The sequence below is a fragment of the Acanthisitta chloris genome, unplaced genomic scaffold (assembly GCF_000695815.1).
Source record: "Acanthisitta chloris isolate BGI_N310 unplaced genomic scaffold, ASM69581v1 scaffold27896, whole genome shotgun sequence".
In the NCBI taxonomy this organism is placed as follows: Eukaryota; Metazoa; Chordata; class Aves; order Passeriformes; family Acanthisittidae; genus Acanthisitta; species Acanthisitta chloris.
Window position 1 is genome coordinate 16,098 of NW_008680166.1, and position 23,256 is coordinate 39,353.

Genomic DNA, 23,256 nt, shown 5'->3' on the forward strand with positions numbered 1-23,256 from the left:
GAGAGTGCTGGGATCCAAGTAGGCACTGAGCCCGGGGAGGACTGGAACTGCTGGCAAAAAACTGAGAGGCAGCAGTGCCTCCTGTCCCCTACATTCCTGTCATGCATCCTTGCCCTCCGTTTGCTTGGGTTGGCCTTTCTTCAGTTGGACTCTCTTCCTTCTCGGAGAGCCTATGGTGTCTCCCTGTGACTCATCTCGCTCCCTGGCTGGGGGCTTTCCCTGCCACTGTGCTCACTGCGCTCACAGTGAGTCATTACGGGCTCACCATGTCTGAGCCATCGGCAAATATCTGCTGGGAGCTCAAGGGCGTGGAATAGCGTCTGCCAGGCTCTTTGAATGTGGAGGAGAGGGCAGACCTTCAGCATTGCTCCTTCCTAGCCAGGGGATGCTCTGCCAGCTCCTATCCCCTCTTTAAGTTCATGTCCAGAGTGTAAAGTCGTTTCACAGATCTCTGTCCCCTCTGTGCCCTCCTCTTCCTCCTACTTCCCACTTGTTCTTCCTTGGAAATGGTTCTTCAAGCAGGTTTTAAGGATTGCACTGGTGGGTTGTGCTATCTGTGGGGCATGGCATGCTGGAGAGGTGACCCTGGCTTTCCATGGCTTCTTACCATGAGGCTCCCATGCTGCAAACATGGTTTTGGTAGGGCAGCAGGCTCAGTTTGGTGCCAAGGCTCAGCCGCACTAGGAGCAAGGGAATGTGGTCCTGCAAACCTTACTGTCCTCAGGAGCATGGCATGGCTGGAGCATGGACACACATAATGTCTGTAGGACTGCAAATGCTACAGAAGCTGCTGGTAGTGCCAACGTGGCTCTCCTGCTCTCTGTGTGCCTGCTCTGACTTTTCCTTCTGCCTAGAAAGGAGTGATTTGTTGCATACTGGCTCGCAGGCATGAATGGATTTAGCCTGGCTGTCAAGGCAGGGAGGTCTGCAGCTTGTTCTGGGAGATTTGGGGTCATGTTAGCACTGGTAATTGCTGTTTGTGAGGGTTTGAAGAGTTCTTACTGAAACCATGATCCTTTGATAGGTCCCTGCTCCTTAGAATTCTTACGGAAACCATGGTCCTTTGATGGCTCTCTGCTGCTTCTGCAGGGTGACAGAGCTGCCTTTGATGGCCTGACCCTCAGACTCCTTCTGCAGGGTGACAGTCCTGCCTTTGATGGCCTGACCCTCAGACTTGCATAAACTTCAGCAGAAGGTACAATTATTGAGGGAAAGGGCTGTGTGCAGTGTCACCAGCTGTAGCACACCAGCCCCCAGAGGTGACAGTCTCTTCTGCTGCTGGAAACTTTCTAGCAAAGATAATCATCTGCACGTAACTGCATTTTAGAGCAAATTTCTGACTGTGCCTAAGAATAAGCTCCTGGCAACCTGAGAGGTTGCTGAGAGAAAAAAAACTGGTTTGAGAGAGGTATGCTGAAGTTTGGCTGACTTCAGGGTCTGCAACTCATCCTGGCATCTCCCAGCACTATCTAGTCAGTGCAGTGGAGAACTGCATCTGTCCCCCTGTTCCAGTCTCCTCGAGTTTGTGTCTGCTCACACACATGGCATTTGTTTTGGAGTTATTTTCCTTCTTGTTTGCTGCAACATGGAATTTTCACATGTTTTTTAATAAATCAGTGCTTTCATCAGTTTTCTGCCATCATGACAATGTTTCACTCTTGGAATAGAGTTGGGTCTAAATGGTCCATTGTGCTGAGTACTGATGCTGCATGGGCCTGAGCAGGAGAGATGCAGGCAGCTTTATCCTGGCAGCCAGATCTGGGCAGCCACATCTTCCAGCCAGGCATGAGTGTGTCCAGAGATGATACCTCACTCTTGCTCTGTGGTTAGGGGAAGAGATATCTTAGCAAAGGGAGGGCAAAGAGTTAAAACAACTCACAAGCAAGGGGCAGGGGTCAAGCAATGTTTAATATATGTTTTGAGATTAAGTGACTTGTCAGACTTCTTCTAAGGGAGATATCCCTATGAAGGGATATCAAACCAAACTGAGTCATTCAGCTTTAAATGCTACTCTTGAGTATGATTCTTTTTGCTCTTGTGCTTCTCTGCCAGTGCCCAAGAGCCAAGGACCCCTTGATTTAATCCATGGAAGTGTTCTCTGCTGCATCACCTCAGAGGAGAGACAAAGCCTGGGGCTGCAGCCTTGCAAAAAAAAAAAAAATAAAAAAGCCACGTGCCCCAGTTTCTTCACTGCTAAAATTAATTCTTGGTGGTTTTGGCTTGGTGCAGCAGGAAGATGTTCCAAGGGATGCTGTACACCAAATAGCCAACGGGGAAGCGCAGTGACGGAGCCTGCCGCGCAGCCTGCGGCAAGGCGAGAAGGTTCTGTGGCTCTGAGAGCTCTAAGGGTGTTACAGCATGTTCCTGTGGTGTGCAGGAGCAGAGGAAAGGATCACATCCGTTTAAAAGGAGAGGCTGTGAAATCTATTGTGTGAGCTGATCTGTGGAATGGATCTCATGTAATTAGGGAGCTGGAGGAAAAGGATGTGTCTATTGTATGACAGTAGAACAAGCACTGCTGAGAACAAGAGAAAGAAGCCAAGCCCTCTCCCCATCACAGCAGAGAAGGGCTGTAGTGTGCAGAGCATGATGTAAGTCCTGGAGGTTCCCTGCACCTCCTCACCCCATGGAGGCTGCACAGGGTTGCTGCTTCTCCACATGGCACTGCAGCCATGGATGTGGTTCCTGGCTGTGCTGGTATCCCTGTAGACAATAGCTGGTGGGTGATGTGATGTGCTTCAACTGGGATTTTTGGAGGGCTTGGACTTTCCCATCCGAAGTGAAGTCTACCCAGGGCAAAGACTCTAGGCAAAGAATGAATTTGGATGAATTTTCAGAGAAGAAAACACTTTTTTCTCAGGTCAGGCTTCCCTGATGGAGGACGAGGATCCTAGTGATTCTTAATCTGTCATTTGGTTCTCAGCAGCATGAGTCGAACATGATGGGGAAAAATCCCCAACCAAACCAGTTCCCCACGCCATCTGCTTGCCTATGGAACCTGCTGATCCGTTTCAGCAGAAACTGCAGAATCAGCCTGAAGTGGATAAGTACTGCAGGAAACTTCAGCAAAGATGGTTAAATTTCAGCTTAACTCTTTAACAGGAAACAGCCCAACCTGTGATGTTTTGCAGTGTTGTTTTTGGATTGCAACAGTGATATGCATCAGAAAGAGATACCTCTTTTTCTTTCCAAGGCCTCCAATTTTGTTTTAGCATTTTGCTCCAATGACATTTCCTTACTCCCTCTCAACATGATGGATGAGACTGGTCTGGACTCCTTCAAACACTGCCTGTTCCTTGGGAACTTTAGGGATGTGTGTGTATCTGCAGTACTGGAAACACAAAGAGCACATCTCTGCTGACCTCTGCATACATGCTAAGAAATCCATGGTATCTTTAAAAAAAAGAGAAATTCAGGGTAATTGCCTGAAGTTGTTGGTGAGTGTGTTTCAGGGTGCTGGTCCCCTTGAGCTTTCTGTGCAAAAAGTTGTGTCTCTCTGTGCTTTGAATGGATCCAACTTCAATTCCCAGCTAGTCGATTTTCTGCATTTGCCTCAAGTCAGAGCCTTTGATGTGAGGAAGCTCTTCCCGAGTCCCAGGTCTGAGCTAGGAACAAGTCCCTTCCAAGCCTTTGGATAAGCTAAATAGGGAGAGTTTGTTTTAATCTCTGGGATGTGGCAGTATGGGAATCCTGCTGCATATTCTTGCTGCTTTTTTATGAACTCCTTTCTGTTGCTTCTTTGAAGTGTATGAGAAAACAGAGCATGTTATGTCGGGATGGATTGGATTGGTAGTGATTTCAGTAGTGCAGTGTTTTGAGATAATGTCACCTTTCTGCTTTGCTGCATGTTGCCCAAGACCACACTGTCTTCATAGTGTCCCTTCTGCTGGGTGACACTTTTCGATGGCTCCAGGGTTTTTTAGGATACATTTCTGCATCCTGCAGATGCAGCTTTTGTTCCTCTTTCCTGTGGCAGGCAGATTGGCCAATGCCATATAAAGTCATTCTGAAATGAGTAGATGCCAGAGTCCTGTGCACTTGACCTGGATAGCGAATACTCTTTTATTTTTCCCAGACTTGCATAAAAATGAGCATTGCCCCTCACAGGGGTTTCCTGGAAGCATAGTGGCATTCTATCATCTGTCTGTCATTGCTTTGTCTAGGGCTGAGGTGGATTTCAACCCCTGTTTTCTAACTTCACCGAAAATATTGGTACTTTTATTAGCTTGGAAATTTTTCTTTTATTCTATCTAAATCTCTCTAAAGGACATGATTCTTGTTGCCTTCAACATGTAGAATTTAGTGAATGGTTTTTAATACCTGCATAAGTTATTGTTGAAACAGGAACTGTGAAGCAAGTGCGATATGAATAATTACCTCTTTTCTCCAGTTACAACCCAGAAACATTGTTGAGAACTGCTAGCATCTAATGAGCCCCACAGGGCTGGCTTGTTTCTGATGCACCAAGTGCTTAATGCTGCTGCTCATTCATTCTTTATTAATTGTCTGAATTTCATAATTGCTGATTTAGTTACAGTACTACCAGCCTGCCTTCCTCAGTGTGTCACTGCTCCTCTGCCTGGCTATTCTCATCTACCTTCTCAACTGGTCTTACTCAAGCTTTTTATGCAACTGTGGGAGAGCAGCTCGGTGATGAGCAGTAAAAAAATACCAAAGTAAATCCTGTATTTCACAACTTGGGGCGTAAATATCACCCTGTTGTGATTCAGCTCGCTTTGCTGAGCTGACACCTTTCTCAAGTGCTGTGTGGGTATCTTCTTAGGGTGCCCCTCACTTTGTCACCTGCCCTCGGAGCGGATTTGGGATGACTCCGTGCTCTTCTGTGGTATCAGCCCTGCCTTCGACCCCCTCTGTGTTGGTGGGGATTATCTCAGATGCCTTGAGGCAGGGTCTGTCTTAGAAAGAAAGCATTTGGGGAAGAAAGCCAATCTTGAACACAGAAATTTTGTTTTCCTGCTAAAAAAAAACTGGATATTGCCTACGCTGCTCAGCCCTGGGGTCCCCCAGGGCATCAGGACTTGCTGGTGCCAGAGAGGGCCAGGAGTTTATTAGGGATTACTGTAAAGGGGCACGGCTAAACTGCTGCAAATGGCAATGCTGATCTTTCAGCCAAGCTTATTCAAGCACTTGAACCTGCTATGGGCTGGATGAACAGAAGCCATTTCCAGGTTGTTGTAGCTTCTTACCTTCTTCAAAGGACGAATGCACCAAACAACTCGTGCACCCACTGCCTTTGCCTGCATAGGTTGAACCAATGCATATCCAATTAAAAATATTCCAAATTCCAGTCAGACGTGGGGTTTCCAAGGAATGTGCTTCTGCTTATTCTAGCAACAGGTGGTAAATATTAAAATGTGTACAGCTCATTTCTTGTCTTCTCCCTCCTGAACTGTGAAAAGCAGTGTGAGAGCAGTGCCCGCAGATGCACACAGAGCCTGTCCTTGTTTTCCTTAGCCGAAGGAAGCAGCTCAAAGCCTGGCTGTTATTTTTGTAACCAGTTCGACCAGTATCCCACACGCACCCACGCACAGGTTAATTCGCACACCCACATGGTCACTGGAGATGGCAGCATGTAAAGGTGGGGGCTGCCTCCCATGCAGGTCCAGTCCATGCTGTTATCATTTCCTTGGATTTCTCAAAGAGCTTTAGAGATGTTTTCAAGGCTTGGGGCTAGCGTGTGGCATGGTCTTCACTTCATGCCTGGCTGAGAGGCATTTTTCCATTTTTCCAGCCCACAAGTGGTTGCTTGCACTCAGAGCCATTGCTGTGTGTGCCCAAGCTGGGGAAGAATGATATGGCTATGGTATCATATTATGTTAAGGAAGTGGAATGGACCTTAGAGGTCATCTAGTCCCAAATCCTGCTCAGGGACACCTTCCACTAGACCAGGTTGCTCAAAGCTTTATCCAACCTGGGCCTTGAGCTGGGATGGGGTCCCCAGCCTTCTCTTATAACCTCGGTGTTAGTCAAGCCCCCATGAAATGAACAGTAACACATGCACAAGGTCCTGGTGGTGGCTTTGATAAGATGCTAGTGAAACTGAGGATTGTAGAAAGTGTGCTCCTGCTCCACTGGCTGCATCCCTCATGTGCCCTGTGCTGCTGTGTCCCTTGGCACAGTGCTGAGTTTCCACAGCAAGCAGGGTGGCTACAAACTGCTGGTGTGTCTCAGGTCTCCTCTGAACCTCTGATTTTAAGGTGTTTTGTGTATGGTTTTTTTAAACCACAAAACCTTAAGACTGGGACAGGGGGATATGGAACCCCTAAAGGTTTCTTGTAAGGGAAGTAAATTGTCTTGTAAATGGAAGACTGCAAAAGAGGGGGTGAGAATAAGCTGTTACCTGGAGGAACTTTCTCCATCTAACCCTGTGATTGATATTGATTTAATTTTTATCATTTCTGATTTCTCTGAGTTTCCTCTGGAACTGCTTTGACTGCAGATGGTTCGTGTATGTGTCCCAGTTTGCCACCTCAACTTGTGAAACTCGGAGGTAGTGAGGGGAGGTTGGAGGAAGTGGATGGAGGCAGTTCTCTGGTAGGAAATAGCACACCAAGCAGAAGGCATTTATTGTGAAGTATTCAATGTTATTGGAAAACATACTTTATATGATAAATGGGTATGCTGTGATCCTGGGATGGTTTCGAAGCAGCAACCATAGCTCTGCTCTGCTGCTCTCACAACATGGGTATTTTTAGACTGCTTCCCATTTATACCCATCAGTACTCGCAACCATCACAGACGGTTACCAAAATTAAACCTGAAGTTGGATGGGAAAATAGGCAGTGACCTTGTCAGTACAAACCAAAATCATATCTATTTCAGACAAACACATGTACCTCAGAGCTGCATTTCCCATATGTGCAAATGCAGGCTCCAAGGAACTGTGGAAGAGTTTTAAAAAGCATGATTAAGCCCAAGAACAAGTATCCAATACTTCTTTATTCTTCCCCTCTTCCAAATTACTGTGCCCTTTATTTTAAGTCTAGATAGTGAAAAATCACCAGCAATGGGGTGTATACAGGATGGCAGAGGAAATTTAATCCTGAGGAGCAGCTCAAGCCAAAGCTAGCAGGATGGCTGAAGTGTCCAGCATGTTTGCCCATGCCATGCTGGCAGTTTGCTGATGGAGCTGGTGGGAACCTTGATTCTAGCCCCAGATATATCCATGATTCTGTGCCCCACGATGGGAACCATCCCTGCTTCAACTGCAAGTGCTATGGGCTAGTTTTGTCCCAGCTTTTAGTGGCGGAAGTGTGGAGCACAAGCCAAGTGACCATGCTTGGGGGGATTCCCAAATCTCCCTGATGTCCTTGTCTCTTTGTCTCCCAGCCCCAGGAGGAAACAAGGAGGTGCTGCTGGCATCCTGTGGGCAAGTGCCCTTCTTGTGCATGGAACATGGGTATAAGCATGGCCAGGCATGTTCTTTACAGATGCATACAGGGATTGTGGTGGTAACACATCCTCACCAAAGCCACAATGGAATCACCTGTCAGACACAGACAGCAGCACAACACATAGGTAGGGTGGCTTAAGGCAGTCTTTTAAAAATGGCTTTTAGACCATTTATTGCTGATCACATTAGTAGGCTAAGCAGGTATTGCAGTGTGCTCCCCTCCGGCAAGCCTCAATCCCCTGAGGGCAAAAAGTGCAGCCCAGAGTAGTGGACTGTCAGGTATTTTGAAGCCTTGTTCAGAAATGCCTCTTGGATGAAGCTGATTGCCCTCCTGGGAGGTGTCCTGCTTTCCAGCTGCTTTATCCCCTGACATCTGCGGCTGCCCCAGTAGAGTTGGAAGGATACAGAGACCAGGACAGGCTGGCAGGTGCCTTTCTGTTTTGGGGCAGCAGCCTGCAGTGGAAGGGAGTGATGCTCCATGCCTGGGCACCCTGCTGGCAGGACCTTGGCTCTCTGCTGCCCTACCCTTCTGACAGCTGCGCCCTGGGGAGAGGCAGTGGTGCCTCTGCTCCCTGCCGTGCTGCAGACCATTCCCAGCTGTCTGCTGGACACCACCCAATATTCCCAGACCTGTGTGGCTTCGATGGCTGGGGACTCTTCTGATCTGCAAGGCTGCTCCTGGCCGGGTTGCACCTGTTTGCTACTGTGCCAAAGCTGTATTTTAAGTCATTCCTTTCTCCTCTCCAGTGCTTTTTTCTTTCAGGCACAGTGGCGTTTGATGCATCCCATATGTCCACCACCAGCCCCAGCACACAGCACCTCTGAACTGGGCAGGCTGGGTGCAGTGTGTGCCTTACCAACACCTGGCCTTGCCTGGCCTTTTGGCCCAAGAAGTTGTTGGTTCACTGGCCAGATGGGCATTCGACAGTGCTGTGCTCGCTGTGTTGCCCACCTTGGCATGTGCAGCCCCTCCAACACTGGAAGTCATGCTTCTTCTCCATTTACCAAGGCACCAGAAGGAAAAAAGAAGAGATGAAGTGTTCTGGCTGCAGTCTGCTCCTGGTGCTTTAGCGGGACCCTGGTGCTGAGCTCTGGCTGTTGGTTGCCCTGAGAAGAGCTAGCAGGAAGGCATGCCAATCTGTACCCATGCTGCTTTCCTGCTCCTCCTGCATTCCATGCCCATCCCCAGGGCAGCTTGGCACCCCTGTCCAGAAATAAGGGCCTGTCCCTCACAGGTTCCCTTTCCTACACAGCCTGCAGGTGGTTCTGAGTCATTCAAGGGCATTGGTGTCGGTGCCATGTCTTTGTGTGGTTCAGCAAAGCGAAATCCTTGTCCCCAGCATGGCACTGCGTTTTGCCATTCCTCCCAATTACGGCTGTTAGGAGCCCAGCAAGGTTTCTCAGGCTTCCCTCCTGTGGGTTATGCCTGAGCTCCTGCACATTTCTGAGATTTACTGTCATTCCCCGTGTTTTCAGCAGCAGAAATTACGAGGTATGTGGTTCCCCCCCAGCCGTTAATTCTCGGCGCCGTGGAGCCTGTGCTGATTGAACTCGAGCTCAGCTGTCATTCTGTAATAAGTTAATTCTTCATCAAGAGCACAGTACCACTCCTCCCCCAAACTGCTGGGAAAGCCGTTGCTAGTCTGCCACGTCTGTCATTAGCCCGAGCTGACCTTGGGTTAAAGTCTAACTCTGAAGGTATTTTATGAGCTGCTGTGCCAGCCAGCTGCGAGGAGGAGCTGCAGGGTGCCAGGAGGGAGCCGTGGGAGCTGCGGGGGCATCACCACGGGCACAGCTTGCTCACCCGGGGTGCTCACAGCACAGGGTCCTGGCCAGCCAGCCCTGTGCATTCAGTAGCAGTGGCTCTGTGGGATCCAGCTTTGCTCACAGTTTCACGTCCTTACTGTATTTCACAGAAATACAGTTTTCTGGGGAAAAAAAATACATCCTCTTCTATGCTTCTTTCTTATAGCAGATTTTTGTCTCCTGTCTCCCAAGTTAGCAGAGTAGCAATGAGTTTTGTGGGATTTTTTTCCTTTTAATTGAATTCTCAGGCCACTGCTTTCTGCAGAAAAAGCTAGTAATTTTTTTTTAAGGAGGGGGATAGAGTGTGGAAGGGAACAGGGGCACCTCGATGCACTTAGAGCAACTTCCATTAATAATATTCTGTTTATTTGTACTCTGCTAGCACAATCTGACCATATAGCATTCCTGGTACCCTCCCCTACTGTTGGATAGCACTAGTGAGCAGACCTAAAATCTGTCCCTGTGGCAGTTTAGATGGACTGGAATGAAATGAAGGCACTTTTATTCAGGTTACCATTTTTCGTTGGTTGTGAATGTGGGGGGATGATGAATCTATAAGACATCATCTCTCATCTTTGGTGTTAATCTGCATAACCTGGTGTGCAGCGCGTGGTTACAAGTTTTCTTACACCTCTACTGTGTGGAAACACCACGACAGGGATGGATATCATCTTTCTAGGGATGCTGAGTTTTCCCTGCTTTTCACACATACCCATCACACTCGGATTCATACATAATTTTACTCTAAGCTGACAAGGTTACATGCGCTCTCTATTAAGCAACATATGTTACTGAGTTCTCCAGAAAGGGCAATTTTAATACTCTGCCAGTAGGAATGTGTTGCGCAATGATGCATACACCAGCTGGCTTCTTTTCCTTCTAAAGTTATTTAAATACCAAACTCCACATAAAAGACAGATGTTGAGAATAGACTCCCATTGAACTGAGGTCAATGGTAAGACTCTCATGCTCCAATGAAGTAGATGTTTCTTTTCCAGTTGAAAAGATGAACATGGTTTTGGGTTTTTTTGTGGGCAGTGTAAAATTAAAGGATAATCTTTATTCACTTAGCTGGTTGGAGTTTATGAGTGATCTAATACTTCTTTTTCATTACTGAGACCACCTTTGCATATTTTCTTGAATAACTGTGGTGAGTTTTTTTTTCAGCTGGTGTATCTCAGATGTCAGTTTTCAGTCTTTGCTTAAAAATTTTAGTACAGCTCTCAGAGCTTCAGTTGGAGACCAACTGCAGAGCTCTGCAAGTCTAAGAACAGATGGTTTCTCTATTGTTTTTTTTCATTTATTCTGTATTTCCCTGAAATTATTTCTTCTCTGTCTTCTGGGATTCCACATTGCTATAGGCAAGAATGAATATCATTAACCTAAGGTTGCAGTATTATTACAGATATTTAAAGATCCAGAATTGTGTCCAAGATGGGCAAACTACCAGAGTGGAAGGCCAAGAAAGCTCTTCTGACTGTTACACCATTTAGTTGGTTATAAGTAATACAGTGAAAAGCTACATGGTGTGAAATCAAAGGGGATCATGGGAAAGCTGCATAAATCCTCTTTCCTTTCTTGATCCCAAGCTGGATAATTATTTCTGTATCAGTTCTTTATTAAGCTGTAGGCTGGGATTCAGCTCTCCAAGATGGAGCCATCGGCAGCAGAGCTTATCATGTGTGAAATGTGTATTTTCTCCTGAAGCAGTCACCATAAATCAGAATGCAGTGCCCTGTAAGTGTGTGGTGAATTGCTGTTAGTCAGCTCCCTGCACCTGAATACAGAGACCCTGGTATTGTTCCTGTTGTAATGCATAGCAAAGCTCTCCCTGAGCATCCTCTGAGCATCCCCTCCCGGCAGTGGAGCAGGAGCTATGCTGGTGGCTTTCAGAAACCCCCTTTTGCTTTGCCCCACAGAGGCAGTTTTGTAATGGCTCAGTGAGAAGCTCATTAGCAGTGATTGGTGTGGTTTTTAGTGCATCTTTGGGGATGCAGGATGTATTCCCAGCAAGGGTTGGTTGGCAGTGGTCCAGTGACCCTGGAAACATGTGGGGTTTCTTTTCCTGTGGGTCAGCCAATGTGTCTGCTTGTTTTGGATGCAGCAGCTGTGGCTGTGCAGACCATCTCAGTATCCCTTTGATGGCATTTCCAACCCTGCCATCACCTCTGCTCTCCTCTCAGTGGCAGAAAAAGCTAAAACCCTAACGCTTTGCATCCCTCTTAAGCTTTTTCTCTCCATTTTGCAGCAGAAAGGGAGATGTTGACAAATGTGGGCAGACACAGCAGATCTTTCTGCCTGGGGCAGACAGAGTTGCGGTCAAGAATAACTCCAAGCCCAGGGAGACCCTGGTCAGTCATACAGAGAGTAAAGGGGCTTGCAGGGCAGGTTTTAGCAAGGGCAGGTCCTGTCGATGTGCAGCACATTGGTGTGATATGCAGAAATCTTCAGGAGCAAAAAACCCATATTGGCATCTGTAGTCTCCTAATGGAAAGGATTTGCTATGGCGTTGGAGAAGTCCAAGGAGGTAGCACAGGGCCATGTACCTCTCCTAGGCTGGGGTGAGTGTGGGTGCAGGCAGAGCACCCAGCCCAGCCCTGAGCACTGCTCCTGAGCACAGACTTGGGGTGGCTGCCACCATCAGCTGCTGTTTTCCTGGGGGCTGCAGGGGCTCACTGGGGTGTGCGAGGGCTTGTGTGAGCCATGCCTGTCTCACCCAGCCACCCCAGCACAGCCAGGCACTGAGCAAGGCTAGTTATGGCACCTGCTGTCACTGCTAACGTGAACTGCTGCCCCATGAGCCAGTGCAGGTTCTACCTTGCACAGCTTTGGGTTCATCCCTTAGAGTTTCAGATCTCACTTAGAGGAACTGCACAAAGGTAGCGCTCCCTTAGACCAAATTAGAAAGTCTCTCAAAATCAGCACCACATCTCCTGGCCTGTGGGACTCTGTGTGCAATCCCTGCACAGCCCTGGGATGCGAGAGGCAGCTCAGCTGAATTGCTGTCTTATTGAATCCTCTTCCTTGCTAATTTATTATTAAATGACGGTTAGTGTTTCATTAGAGCCCCAGTAGGCATGAGTTCATTAGCGTTTTATTGGCTAGAGCAGTGCTTTGGTGCATGGGAAGCATATCCCAGAGAGCCTCTGGGCTCGTTGGAGTGATTGCACTAATGAGCTCTGGATGGGGCGGGATGGGCAATAGCTCTCTAAGCACATGGCTCAGGCTTGTAAAGGAGCTTGGCTCTCACTTCGGTGTCAGGATAAAGACCTGGATTTATGGAAGGGCTTAACAAATCTGGCTGGTCGGCCCTTCTGAGAATTTGACTTCTTTGTTTCTGTTGGTTCTTGCTGGAGTTTTGCTGTGAGGCTTCAGCACAAGGAGACCTTGGCTTCAGTATGGCACAGGCACAACAGCTCTCCCCACAGCACACCCCTCTGCCAGGCTTGGGGCAAGCCTGGGCAGCATCCCTTGCCTGCAGCCTCTGAGGAGCAATTCATTGCTTCTATCCCTGAAATATGCTGGGGCTGGGTAGCATCTTTGCTGTAACCTCCTGGCCTGTCTGCATTGATGTCCTAGGGCTGTTACTCACCCCCAAAACAGGCTAAAAATAGTCTGTCTAACCCTGAGATATTTTTCAGGGTTACTGTCTCTTCCAAGCCCACATTAATTAGCACTTGGGGTAGTCCAGAATAGAAATCCCATGGCACCAGCAGCTTGGAAATGAAACTTGATGTTTATAATCAATGATAGTTAGGACCAATAAATCAGGCTGCAGTGCCCCAAGGTGCTGTGCAGTCGCCCTGGGTGCTGCAGAGAGCATCCAGCTCAGCCTGTGGCTCCTAGAAAAATCACATGCAGAGCTTCAGAAGGTGCTGGTCGATTACTTTGGTTAGTTCACCTTTTCAGGGCTGAATCAAGACATTTCTTCAGTGTTAGGTACCTGACACACTGATCTTGGCCCTGGTCTGGTGTTTTAGTAAGACAGAGAAGGAGCTCTTGAATGCAGTTTCACCTCTCTTATTAATGATGGGGAAGGGGAATATGAGAGATAGCAGTTGGAAGCCCACAGCAGTGGGCTCTTTGGTGGGGGACCCCTCACCATGAGGAAGAAGTTGTGCAAGCAGCATATGGATGTATGCTGAGGGTTTTGAGGCTGGCCACAGCTGTGATGGGAGCCTGAGCTCTGCTTTCTCCAGCCCATCACCATGGCTTCAGCCCTGGAGTGGGGGGGGCTTGCCTAGTCTGTGCACTGGGGAGAGCAGATCTGCATTCCCCCCACTGTTTTCTGAGCCGTCTGAATCTCCCGTGCCCATCAGCGACTTTAGAATGGCTTTGAGGAATTGTGCTTTCAGGTCTTTTATCATTTGATCACAGGTCGGGGCCAGCAGCTTTTCCTGCCTGCTGGCTCTGGCTGCCAGAGTCAATACATCACGTGGCGCTGGAAGTGTCACAGCGAGGCTTGTCGTGGGCCAGAGGCAAGGCACTGCGTCGGGGTGACTGCCCTGTGCTTCCTCTGCAGAGACACTGCCGAAATAATGAGGGGATAAGTTAAATCACTCTTTCTCAGGCAGGCAAGGTGCAGGATGCAGGGCTTTTCTGGGCACAGGGGATCTGCTCCCATGGCTGTGCACAGCCCCCTGTGTGTAAGACCAGCACATTGGGTACCTTATGTGGGTGCACCCATGGCAGACCAGTTATGGGACTCCTCAAAAGTTCTATAGCAGGAGGTTGCTCAGCCTGAATGGCTTATTTAGCCTATTCCTTCCTCTGCCAGCCCTCTCCCCACTTGTAGGACTCTAAATGCCAGAGTGGGTGGATTTGCGGGGGAATCTCATTCTCTCCCTGGGCCAGACCAGAGCTTTGTGTTTAGTCACTGATCTTTGGAAGTTCCTGTTGGGATTTTTTCCTGTCCAATGACTTCTAACTGAAGTGGGTAATTGCATTATCCCATCTCCCCTGGAGAGGTTCACAGTCTTCAGCAATCATCTTCAGTTTTATGCTGAGCCCAAAATACCTGAATTGAAATGCCATTTCCCTCACCAGAGCAGAGCAATGGCCATAAGCCAGTGGGGCAAACACAGCCAGGCTGGAGATCCCCAGGGGCTGGCAGGGCCAGGGAGGTGGTGGTCCCTCTCTGGGGAGGTACAGCCCTTTGGAGGGGCAGAGTAAGTGCCTTTGAAACACAGGCTACCATTCCCAGCAGCATCCTGGCCTGGGCAAAGCATTATCCACATCCACGAGCTGGATTGCTTCGGTGTGTGCTCCTCTGGATGCTGGGCATGGGGACACTGCAGGGCAAAAAGACTCCCTTGTCCTGTTCTAGCATGGATATGCAGGTTGATGTGGGCATGTGGGATCAGGAGAACATGTCCCTGTCCCTCTTGCCCCTTCATATTGGAGCCTCTTCAGCCCTTTCTGGGGCTGTCCTTGCACAGAAAGGCTAATTCAGATGTTTTCTTCCATCTCCTGCAGTATGAATTTAAAGCCAAGAATATCAAGAAGAAGAAAGTGAATCTCATCGTCTCAGTGGATGGCGTGAAGGTCATTCTGAAGAAGAAGAAGAAGGTAGGCAGCATGGGTCCCTGGGGCAGCAGTGCCTTACCAGCAGGAGCCCTCCCTTCCCAGTGCAGGGTCCTGCAGCATCCTTGAATTTCTGAGAAACTTGGATGGGCTGGGAAAGGGAGGGATGGGCTGGGATCAGCCATGGGTGAGCCATGTTCCCACAGGGTGGCTAAGCCAGTCCTGATGCAGGTGTAGAAGGAGCTTGGGGTGGCCCATGGGAGGTGATGTGGAATGTGGCTGGTTCCTAGCAGGACCCAGCCCTTGGCAAAGGAGAGGGGAGCAGCAGCAGAGCTATGACAAGAGCTTCTCAAGTTGGTCCCTGGACTGTCTCTGTCCTGTCCTTGTTCTCAAGGGCAGCATCTGACGTACTCATTTTCAGCTTCTTTCATTGCAGAAAAAAGAATGGGCCTGGGATGAGAACAAAATGCTCGTAATGCACGATCCCATCTACAGGTAAGCCTGCTGGGTGAGGAGACAGAGGCTTGTGCGGCTCTACTGTGCCACTTACCCACACCACACTGGCACTGTGCTGGTGACTCATCATGGAGAGCTGCCACCCTCCCTGCGGAGGGCAACTCCCCTCACTCATGGTACTCTTTGAAGTCCACAGCTCTCTTCCTCTGTCTTGTTGCCAGAAAGTAAGAGCATGGGCCATCTGTCCTGGGGAGGCCGAAGGGGAGAGAGAGAGAGTCCCAGCCATGCTGGGAAGGGGGCTGCATGCACCCCCCGGGCAAGAAGGCCAGTTGTCTGAGCAGGCAGGGAGTGAGGTCTGCTCTCCTCAGTCCCTGGAGGGCTCCTGAGCCACTGACTCTGTCCCTGGGGGCTGAGCAGAGAAAGTCCCGTGCTGCCTTTGCAAAACCCTTGCTGCTGCTGAATCAGCAGGCTAATTTTCCCAGCCGAGGCAAAACTGCTGCCAAAAAAATTTCAGATGGGCTTTAGCAAGGATGTGCTGCAGAGGCTGGGCATCTGCCAGCACCCCGTGCCCTGGGAAGCGCTGGCTGTGGCCTTGCCAGTCTCCTGGGCATGTGGATAATCTGTATGCTGATATCCTCCCTTCCTTTCTGTCCTTGCAGGATATTCTACGTCTCTCATGACTCCCAGGACCTAAAGATCTTCAGTTACATTGCCAGGGATGGGTCTAGCAATATCTTCAGGTGCAACGTCTTCAAATCCAAGAAGAAGGTAAAGATGAAGGGAATGCACATCTTGCCATGGTGTGGTCTCAGTGGAGCATCTGTAGAGAGACCCTGTGGCACTGTGTTGCAGCTGGCACCCTGGTGATCTGAGCTCTGGTGCCTCAGTCCCTGCAGCAGCACACAGAGACCCCCGAGAGCTGCGCCAGGCTGGGGGGTCACTGTGCGTGGGCAGCCCAGCTGAGGTTACATTCCTCCTCTCCTCTCCTTGCCTGCCGCAGAGCCAAGCCATGCGCATCGTCCGGACAGTGGGGCAGGCATTCGAGGTCTGCCATAAGCTGAGCCTGCAGCACACCCAGCAAAATGCAGACGGGCAGGAGGATGGAGACAGTGAGAGGAACGGAGATGATCTGGATGTCCCAGGTATTCTGTGAAGGCAGAGGTGGGGGTGGCATGGGGGTCCTGGAGTCTGACAGACATGGTCCACTTAGACACTGTCTTCCCATACTGCTCCTTGCTGTCTGACACCTGCAGGGAATGGATTTGCACAGCAATTTGGCCTGTGGTGCCTTGGGCTCAAGCTAGGATCTTGCCCAGCAAGGAACCTTCGCTAGGTGTTAGCCGTCATCCTCGCAGACATCCCCCTTGCTGGGAGCCCATTAGCAACGCCCGGGACTCTGCTGGGCGCCTAAGTACTCTCTGTGCTTGGCTGCACATGCTGCAAACATTCCCTCGCTGCTTCCGCAGAAGAGGCCCCAAGCACAGACCTTCCCTCTGCCCCGAGGTGCACCTGGGGCTGGGGCTGGCTCGCTGCAACTCCCTGAATGAACTAAGCCAAGTTTGTGATCTTGCATCAAGCTGCCAGGGCTGCAGGCAGCCTGCAGACCCCATCTCCTTCTCAGCCCCATGGGCAGAGGGTAAGGGACGCGTGCTCCTGGCTGGGGGACTGCTGGTCCAACCCCATTACCCCGCGCTCTGCAGGGCCCTGGAGAGTGGCCCTGGCCTTGGTACTGGTGCCTGCGCTGGAGGGGTGGCAAATGTTTTGCAAGAGATTGGTCAAACCCCTCAAGTGCCAACTGGGATGCTGCAGGGTCCTGCTGCCTGTCTGTGCATGGATTGCCTGCTCTGCCCTGTCCTGCCATCCCATGCCAGGAGCTAGATTCCCCCTCATCCCAACAGGAGCAGCCTGGGCTGGGCTGCAGTTTCCTGCTTGCCTCTGACCAGTTCTGTCATGATGACCTAATCATCAGGCTGTCCTGGACTGGTCATTGTTTGGTTTTCCTCCATGCAATGTCCTGGCCATGATATGCAGTTCCCTGGGGAATTCAGAACATCTGTTTTTTGGGTTTTTTTCCTCCCATAATCTCTTGTTTACCTTTCTTTAGCTTTATCTGTGCTTTCTGCTCTTGATGGCCTATTTATCTAACATCAGGGGTTTTGGCTGCTGTTCCCCATGTTTGGTGTGCTGGGGCTGGGCGTGTTTTTGGCTGCAAGTCCCATCAGGAAGAGCAGCTGTGTCTCTCTCTACCTGCTTCCCCCCAGTGCTGGAGGGTGGGTGGTGGGGACAGTGGGGATCAGCACACTAAGGGCATACTGTTGCAAGCTCCTGCTCCAAGCAGGCTGTGCTCTGTGTGACACTGCTCCCACAGCCTGCCGCCTCGCCGGGGTGGAGAGAGCAGCTGCCTCTGCGGAGGAGACGGACATCGACGCCGTGGAGCTGCCGCTGCCTGGAGCTGACATCCTTGACTTCAGCCGTGGCGTGACCGACCTCGACGCTGTGGGCAAGGAGGTGGGTGCTACACTGATGCCAAGGTGCCTGGGTCCCTGCCCTCCACTCTCAGGGCACGGCACGGCCCCAGCCCCATGGCTCTGATGCACATCCCCAGGGCCTGTGGATCAGGAGGGATTGTGCAGCATTCCCCAGCTCCGAGATCAAAGCCATCTGCTGCTGCAGGGCTGCCCTTTGGCTCAGGACCCAGAGCACTCCTGGAGAGTGATGTGCTGAGGCTCAGTTATGTGCAGCCACACGGAAAGTGTTCGGGGCAGAGCTGATAGGGATTTTTTTCCACCAGAAAAACAAAAATAAAAGACTTCGTTGGTACAGTGGAAATTCCCGTAGGAAGCATCAGCCTTTTTGGAAATTTTCTACAAAAGTATTTGGGTTGTTGTCAGAACTGAAAAAATACTGTTGTCAAAGTTTGTCCACATCCCCAACAAAGTGTGCATTTGTTTTGAATGCAGCTGCTTCTCTTTTGGGTATTCTGGGGGGTTGTTCTGTGCCACAGCTCTTGCATGCCTGGTGGGTCTCTGCGGTGAGTGGCATGGGATCACACTTTTTGACATTGATGTTTTGCAGGGCTGCCTCCACCCTGAAGATATCCTGACAGCGTCGCCCAAGATGCTGCTGCCCTCCTCTGCCCAGCTGCCTGACCTGGGAACACCCCTCTCTGCCCACCACCAGATGCAGCTTCTCCAGCAGCTCCTGCAGCAGCAGCAGCAGCAGACGCAAGTGGCTGTGGCACAGGTTCTCCCCTCTGCTCTTTCCTGGGGGCAGCAGCAGGGCTGGGGCACACCACTGAGCCCCTCAGTGCCTAGAGGCAGCGTTGAAGGCAGGCAGCTCCACGGGGAGCTCCAGGCAGAGATGCTTAGGTGGCAGTGGTAGGAGAAGCTGTGACTCAAGGGATGGAGAGGAACAACCTCTTGGGCTATGCAGCAAGGGGGGAGGAGTGGCAATCTGCCCTGGTCCTGTCACAAAAGATGAGATGCTTATGTCTGCATGCCACCAGGTTTCTTGTGCCTTTGGCCCCTGTGTGCTTGCCAGTACCTGGCCTCAGCGTTCACCCTGGATGACTGCTGCCTGGGCAGTGCAGCTGTGGCAGCTCATTTTCCATGCAGCTATTTCTCATTTAAGCAGCTCTGGCTGCTTTATCCAGCTCATTACCTGAGCTTTACTTGTTCCCTGACCCCTCACAGAGCTCTCTGCAATTGCTCAACTTTCTTCCTGGCCTGAGCAATGTGTTCCAGCAGCCTTTCTGTGCCTTCCCGCGGCTTTCCTCTTCTCGCATCAGTAAATCAGTATTTGTGCTTCTGGCCAAGCTGCTGCCCCCAGAGCCCATGTGCCTTCTGGGGTCACAGGCTAGGGAAGTTGCTTTCTCCTCTGGAAGAGGGACCTGCATTCTTGGGGCATCCTTTATGTCTGCCCAAGTATAGCGTTGCTCATAACCCAAAAGGGCTCTGTGGTGCGTGCTCAGAGAATAAAGGATTTCACCCCCTGCCCTTGGTCTGGCTCCACAGAAAGTTGCAAATCCCAGCCCCTTATCTGGCCTCCTGCCACCCCCAAGCTCGCTGTCTTCAGCTCTGCTCTGCCTAGGGCACTGCCCTGCTGCCTCACTGGCCGCATTTGGGCAGCACCTGCCTGCCCGCATGCCTGGCACTGCCTCCTGGTACACATCCAGGGGGGCAGGTGGCCCCAGCTGTGCAGCTCTGGGGGCCCTGCAGCCGCAGCAGTGGCTCTCAGCAGCAGCTCAACAGCTTGGCAGGGACAGAGAGCTCTCTCCTCTTCCTCAAGGTCACTTTCTTGGCTAAGGCAAAACTGCCTTTTTTGTTTGGTGGGGTTATTTTTCTGTTTTGTGGGTTTTTTGTTTGTTTGTAGGTCTGTGCTTTCCTGATTTCCCACAAGCCTGGCTGGCTCAGTCCTTGCTGGAGAGAGGAGCTGTGGGTGGGTGCCAGGAAGGGGTGCTGACCCAATGTGGCTCCTGGGTCACTGCTGTCCCCTTGGCCAGAGTATGCTTCTGGGGCTCTTCTTGCTTGAGCTCAGATCAGAGAGTTGCCCTAGGCAGGAACTCCAGGCTGTTTGTCTCCAGAACACAGTGCTGGGGTCATAGTTGCTTGCATATAGGTAGTGATGCTGAAATCAGTGGTCCTCTTGCCTGCGAGCTCCCCTCAGGCATTGCTTCCCAGGGCCAGGGTGAGCAGCCAGCTCTCTCCCCCAGAGCCACGACACCTCAGCAGCACCCTGCCATCTGTGTCACTCCAGCCACAGGCAGGGCCCTGTCCTTTGGAAACCTGCCCAAAAGGACAGCTTGGCTAGGGCCAGCTCCAATGCATGACTGTGCCCTTGTGCACCTGCAGCACTATCCAGTCGGTCAAGCATGTCTTCTCTTCTGCATCCATCTGGCTTCCTCCTGGGCTGTCCTTTCCTCCTGCATCCACAGCACACATGTATGACTGACAGTTCAATCAGTGCTGCCCCTCTTTGCCTCAAGCTTTTCCATCAGAGAGGCCAGGGGACCACGCGCTAGATTGCTGAGTGTGCCCTGGTGTGACACTGCTGCCTGCCCCTGTGCTACCCATCACATCTGCAGTACCCATAGGGAATGGCTCCTCCATCACAGCATTTGGTGGGACGCTGGTGAGCTCTGATACACGAGCAGGGGTAGCTGGAGTCAAAGCTCTCAACCTTTGAGCAGCATCTCCCTGCACTCACCCAGTCTCTCCTGTCCCACAGGTCCACTTGCTGAAGGACCAGCTGGCAGCAGAGGCAGCGGCACGGCTGGAGGCCCAGGCTCGCGTGCACCAGCTCCTGCTCCAGAACAAGGACTTGCTGCAGCACATCTCACTCCTGGTCAAACAGGTGCAGGAGCTGGAGCTGAAGTTGGCAGGGAACACGACCAGTAAGCGCTCCTGCCCCTTCCTCTCCCCTCGCATCTAGCCAGGGCTGTGGAAGACATGCGTGTGGGTGTTTCTCTTGGGGATTTTGTGCATTTCCAGTCTTTTTGTTTAGAGGGACCTTTGTGCCCTCCTGGCCTGGCTTGTGTGTGTGCAGCAGGGTGCTTGCATGTCGCGTGGGAAGGGGCTTGGTGAGGGCTGTATGGACAGGTAGTCACATACCTCCATCAGCTGTATGTTTGCTCTCCTCAGTGGCTGCATGCTCCATGCCAGCTCCATACCTGCCCAAGAGCCTCTCCTTGACCTTCCTCTCCAGCAGATGTGGCCATCAACTCCCTGCAGGAGCTGGAGTGGGAGAGAGAGAACTTTTTGTCCTGCAAAACTGGCCCCTCTAAACAGTGTCAGTGGGGAGATTGATACCCAAATGTCCCCAGACTGTCCTCCTCTCTGGCCAGTGTGCAGCCAGCCGTGGTGGCCAGGGTATGCCCAGGCAAGCCGGGCCTCTCAGCCGTGCCCTTCTCTTGCAGCAGGCTCCCAGGACAGTCTGCTGGAGATCACCTTCCGCTCCAACGTCCTCCCCGTCCTCTGCGACCCGACCACTCCGCAGCCTGAGGACACCCACCCACCACCACTGGGCCCCAGCTCGGCTTTCCCCAGCAGCCTGGGCAGCCCCATAGGTAGGAACGACTGTCTGGTGAAGCTGGAGTGCTACCGCTTTCTGCCAGAGTCGGGGCCACCCGCCCCGGAGCCAGCGCTGGGCAGCCTGGAGCTCATCAAGTTCCGCGAGTCGGGCATCGCCTCCGAGTACGAGTCCAACACGGACGAGAGCGAGGAGCGCGACTCCTGGTCCCAGGAGGAACCGCCGCGCCTGCTCCACGTCCAGCCCAGGCAGGACCTGGGCGACAGCCTGGAGGATGAGATCGCGGTGTAGGGGTCAGCAGGAGGTGGTGCGGAGCAGCTGGGACCTGCCGGATCTGGGACAGACTCTGGCCATAGCCCCCGGCCCTGGCAGGGACGGGACAGCCCGGAGAGAGGTGGGGCAGAGGAGGGAGTGCAAGGCTTCCAGTACCCAGTCAGGAGGTGTGTGGAGGTGAGGATGGAGCCATGAGGATGGAGCCATGCCAAAGAGTTGTGCTGGGCATGCTGTACTCCAGCGTGCATGGGTTTGTGTGCTGAGCTGGAGTGTCCTTGCTTCACAGCAAACACCAAGCTGACAGCTCCTTGTGCTCCCCCCTGGTCACCATCCCTCCACAAGCTGTGTGTCGAGGTCAGGCAGAAGCGAGGGATTCCCTCTCAGATTAGCCCTTGTTGCTGCTGGGGAAGCAGTAAACCAGACAAAGGGGTTTTCTGGGGGAATGAGAGAGCAGGTGCAAGGCAGTGAGCTGGGACAAGAGGGACCAAAGGGGCAGCGCCGGTGTGGTGAGCAGGGACAGAGTGGCTGACAGGTGGTCTGGCTCTCTGCATGGTGGAGAGGGTGGGAGACAAAGACAGGACCACGCTAAGTTAGGGATGGTGAATGGTGCACTGTCGGTGTTGGGCATGTGAGTGAGAGGTGGGGCAGTGGGGAATAGTGGGGACAAGCCTCGGAAGGAGCCGAAGGAGTGAAATGAGGTTGTGCAGGCTGGCCAGGGGCAGGCAGCTCCTGGCAGGGTGATGTGGCACTTTCAGGACAGGGTTTGTCCCTGCCTGAGGCAGGTGGAGTGGGTGCAGGCACCGCTCACTCCTCTCCTGGGCAGGGGAGCAGAGAGGAATACAGGAAGGCATAGCTCGGTGTGTAGCAGGGAGCCAGGATATGCAGCAGAGGGCTGTGGAATGTCCTTCCCCTCATCATCTAGTCCTCGGGCTCCTTGGCACAGCTGCCAGGTTTCAAAGCCTTTCTGGTGCTCTCAAGTCACGTTTTCAAGCACTTCCCCACACCCCCATTGCCACAAACTCCCTGCTTTGCTTTGTGGACAAATCCTCCCATTTCCAAGCAGTTGTTTTTCCCCAAACCAGGGCTGGGGGCTGCAGCGTTGGCATTGGCTGTCTGCAGGGATGAGCATGCTTCCACCCCTTGTTGGGGAGAGAACTGCTGGTGTCTGCAGGGGAGCTCCATCACATCTCTGGTTTGCACCCCCCAGAAAAGTGAATCCAAGATCTCAGGGTCTCCCACCAGTCCCCAAGATGCTCATGGCTGAGAGCTGTCTGTAGGGGCCTCCAAGGGATCCAAAGCTTGTTTCTTTTCTGCAAGCACTTTTATCAACTGCCTGTTGCTGCAGCCTCTAAGAGGCCACTACTGAAGGGGTATGAACCAGAGTCCTGATGTCTGCCCTGCTCCATGTGGAAACACTTGGTGAGGTGGGGATTGGCACAGTTGTCTTCCTCCTCATCCTCCCTCCTATCCTGCTTCTGCTTTGCTTTCTTGCTTCCATGCTGCTCTTGCCTTTGCCAGCTCTGTCTCTGTTCAATCTGCCTGCAACTAACCCCTGGCTGATACCAGGTCTTGCTCTTCTCCAGGGCATAGCCTGGCTGCTGAGGAAGGTCCATCACTTCTTTCTGCCCTGGTCCCCTTGGGACTGTGGGCTGCTGAGGAGTGAGGTGTGGATGAGACCCCTGGGGTCGGTATGAGCTGTGCTATGTACCCTCCACCACAAGAAAGGGCTGGATGCTGTGAGGAGCTAGAGAGTCCTA

At 51.7% G+C, this 23,256-nt stretch overlaps 1 protein-coding gene across 1 annotated transcript in view; it reads left to right on the forward strand.

Moving 5' to 3' along the window:
• The window catches only part of NOS1AP (nitric oxide synthase 1 (neuronal) adaptor protein), a gene marked incomplete at its 5' end in the record, with an annotated part of 37,611 nt that extends 16,094 nt beyond the window's left edge, over positions 1-21,517 (forward strand). Inside the window, 8 exons of the mRNA XM_009077625.1 lie at positions 14,696-14,788; positions 15,180-15,238; positions 15,859-15,967; positions 16,200-16,341; positions 17,568-17,707; positions 18,275-18,442; positions 20,426-20,591; positions 21,114-21,517. Of these exons, the coding sequence (XP_009075873.1) occupies positions 14,696-14,788; positions 15,180-15,238; positions 15,859-15,967; positions 16,200-16,341; positions 17,568-17,707; positions 18,275-18,442; positions 20,426-20,591; positions 21,114-21,517 (1,281 nt within the window). The remainder of the gene's footprint in view (positions 1-14,695; positions 14,789-15,179; positions 15,239-15,858; positions 15,968-16,199; positions 16,342-17,567; positions 17,708-18,274; positions 18,443-20,425; positions 20,592-21,113) is intronic.
• Between the last annotated feature and the right edge of the window lie 1,739 nt (positions 21,518-23,256).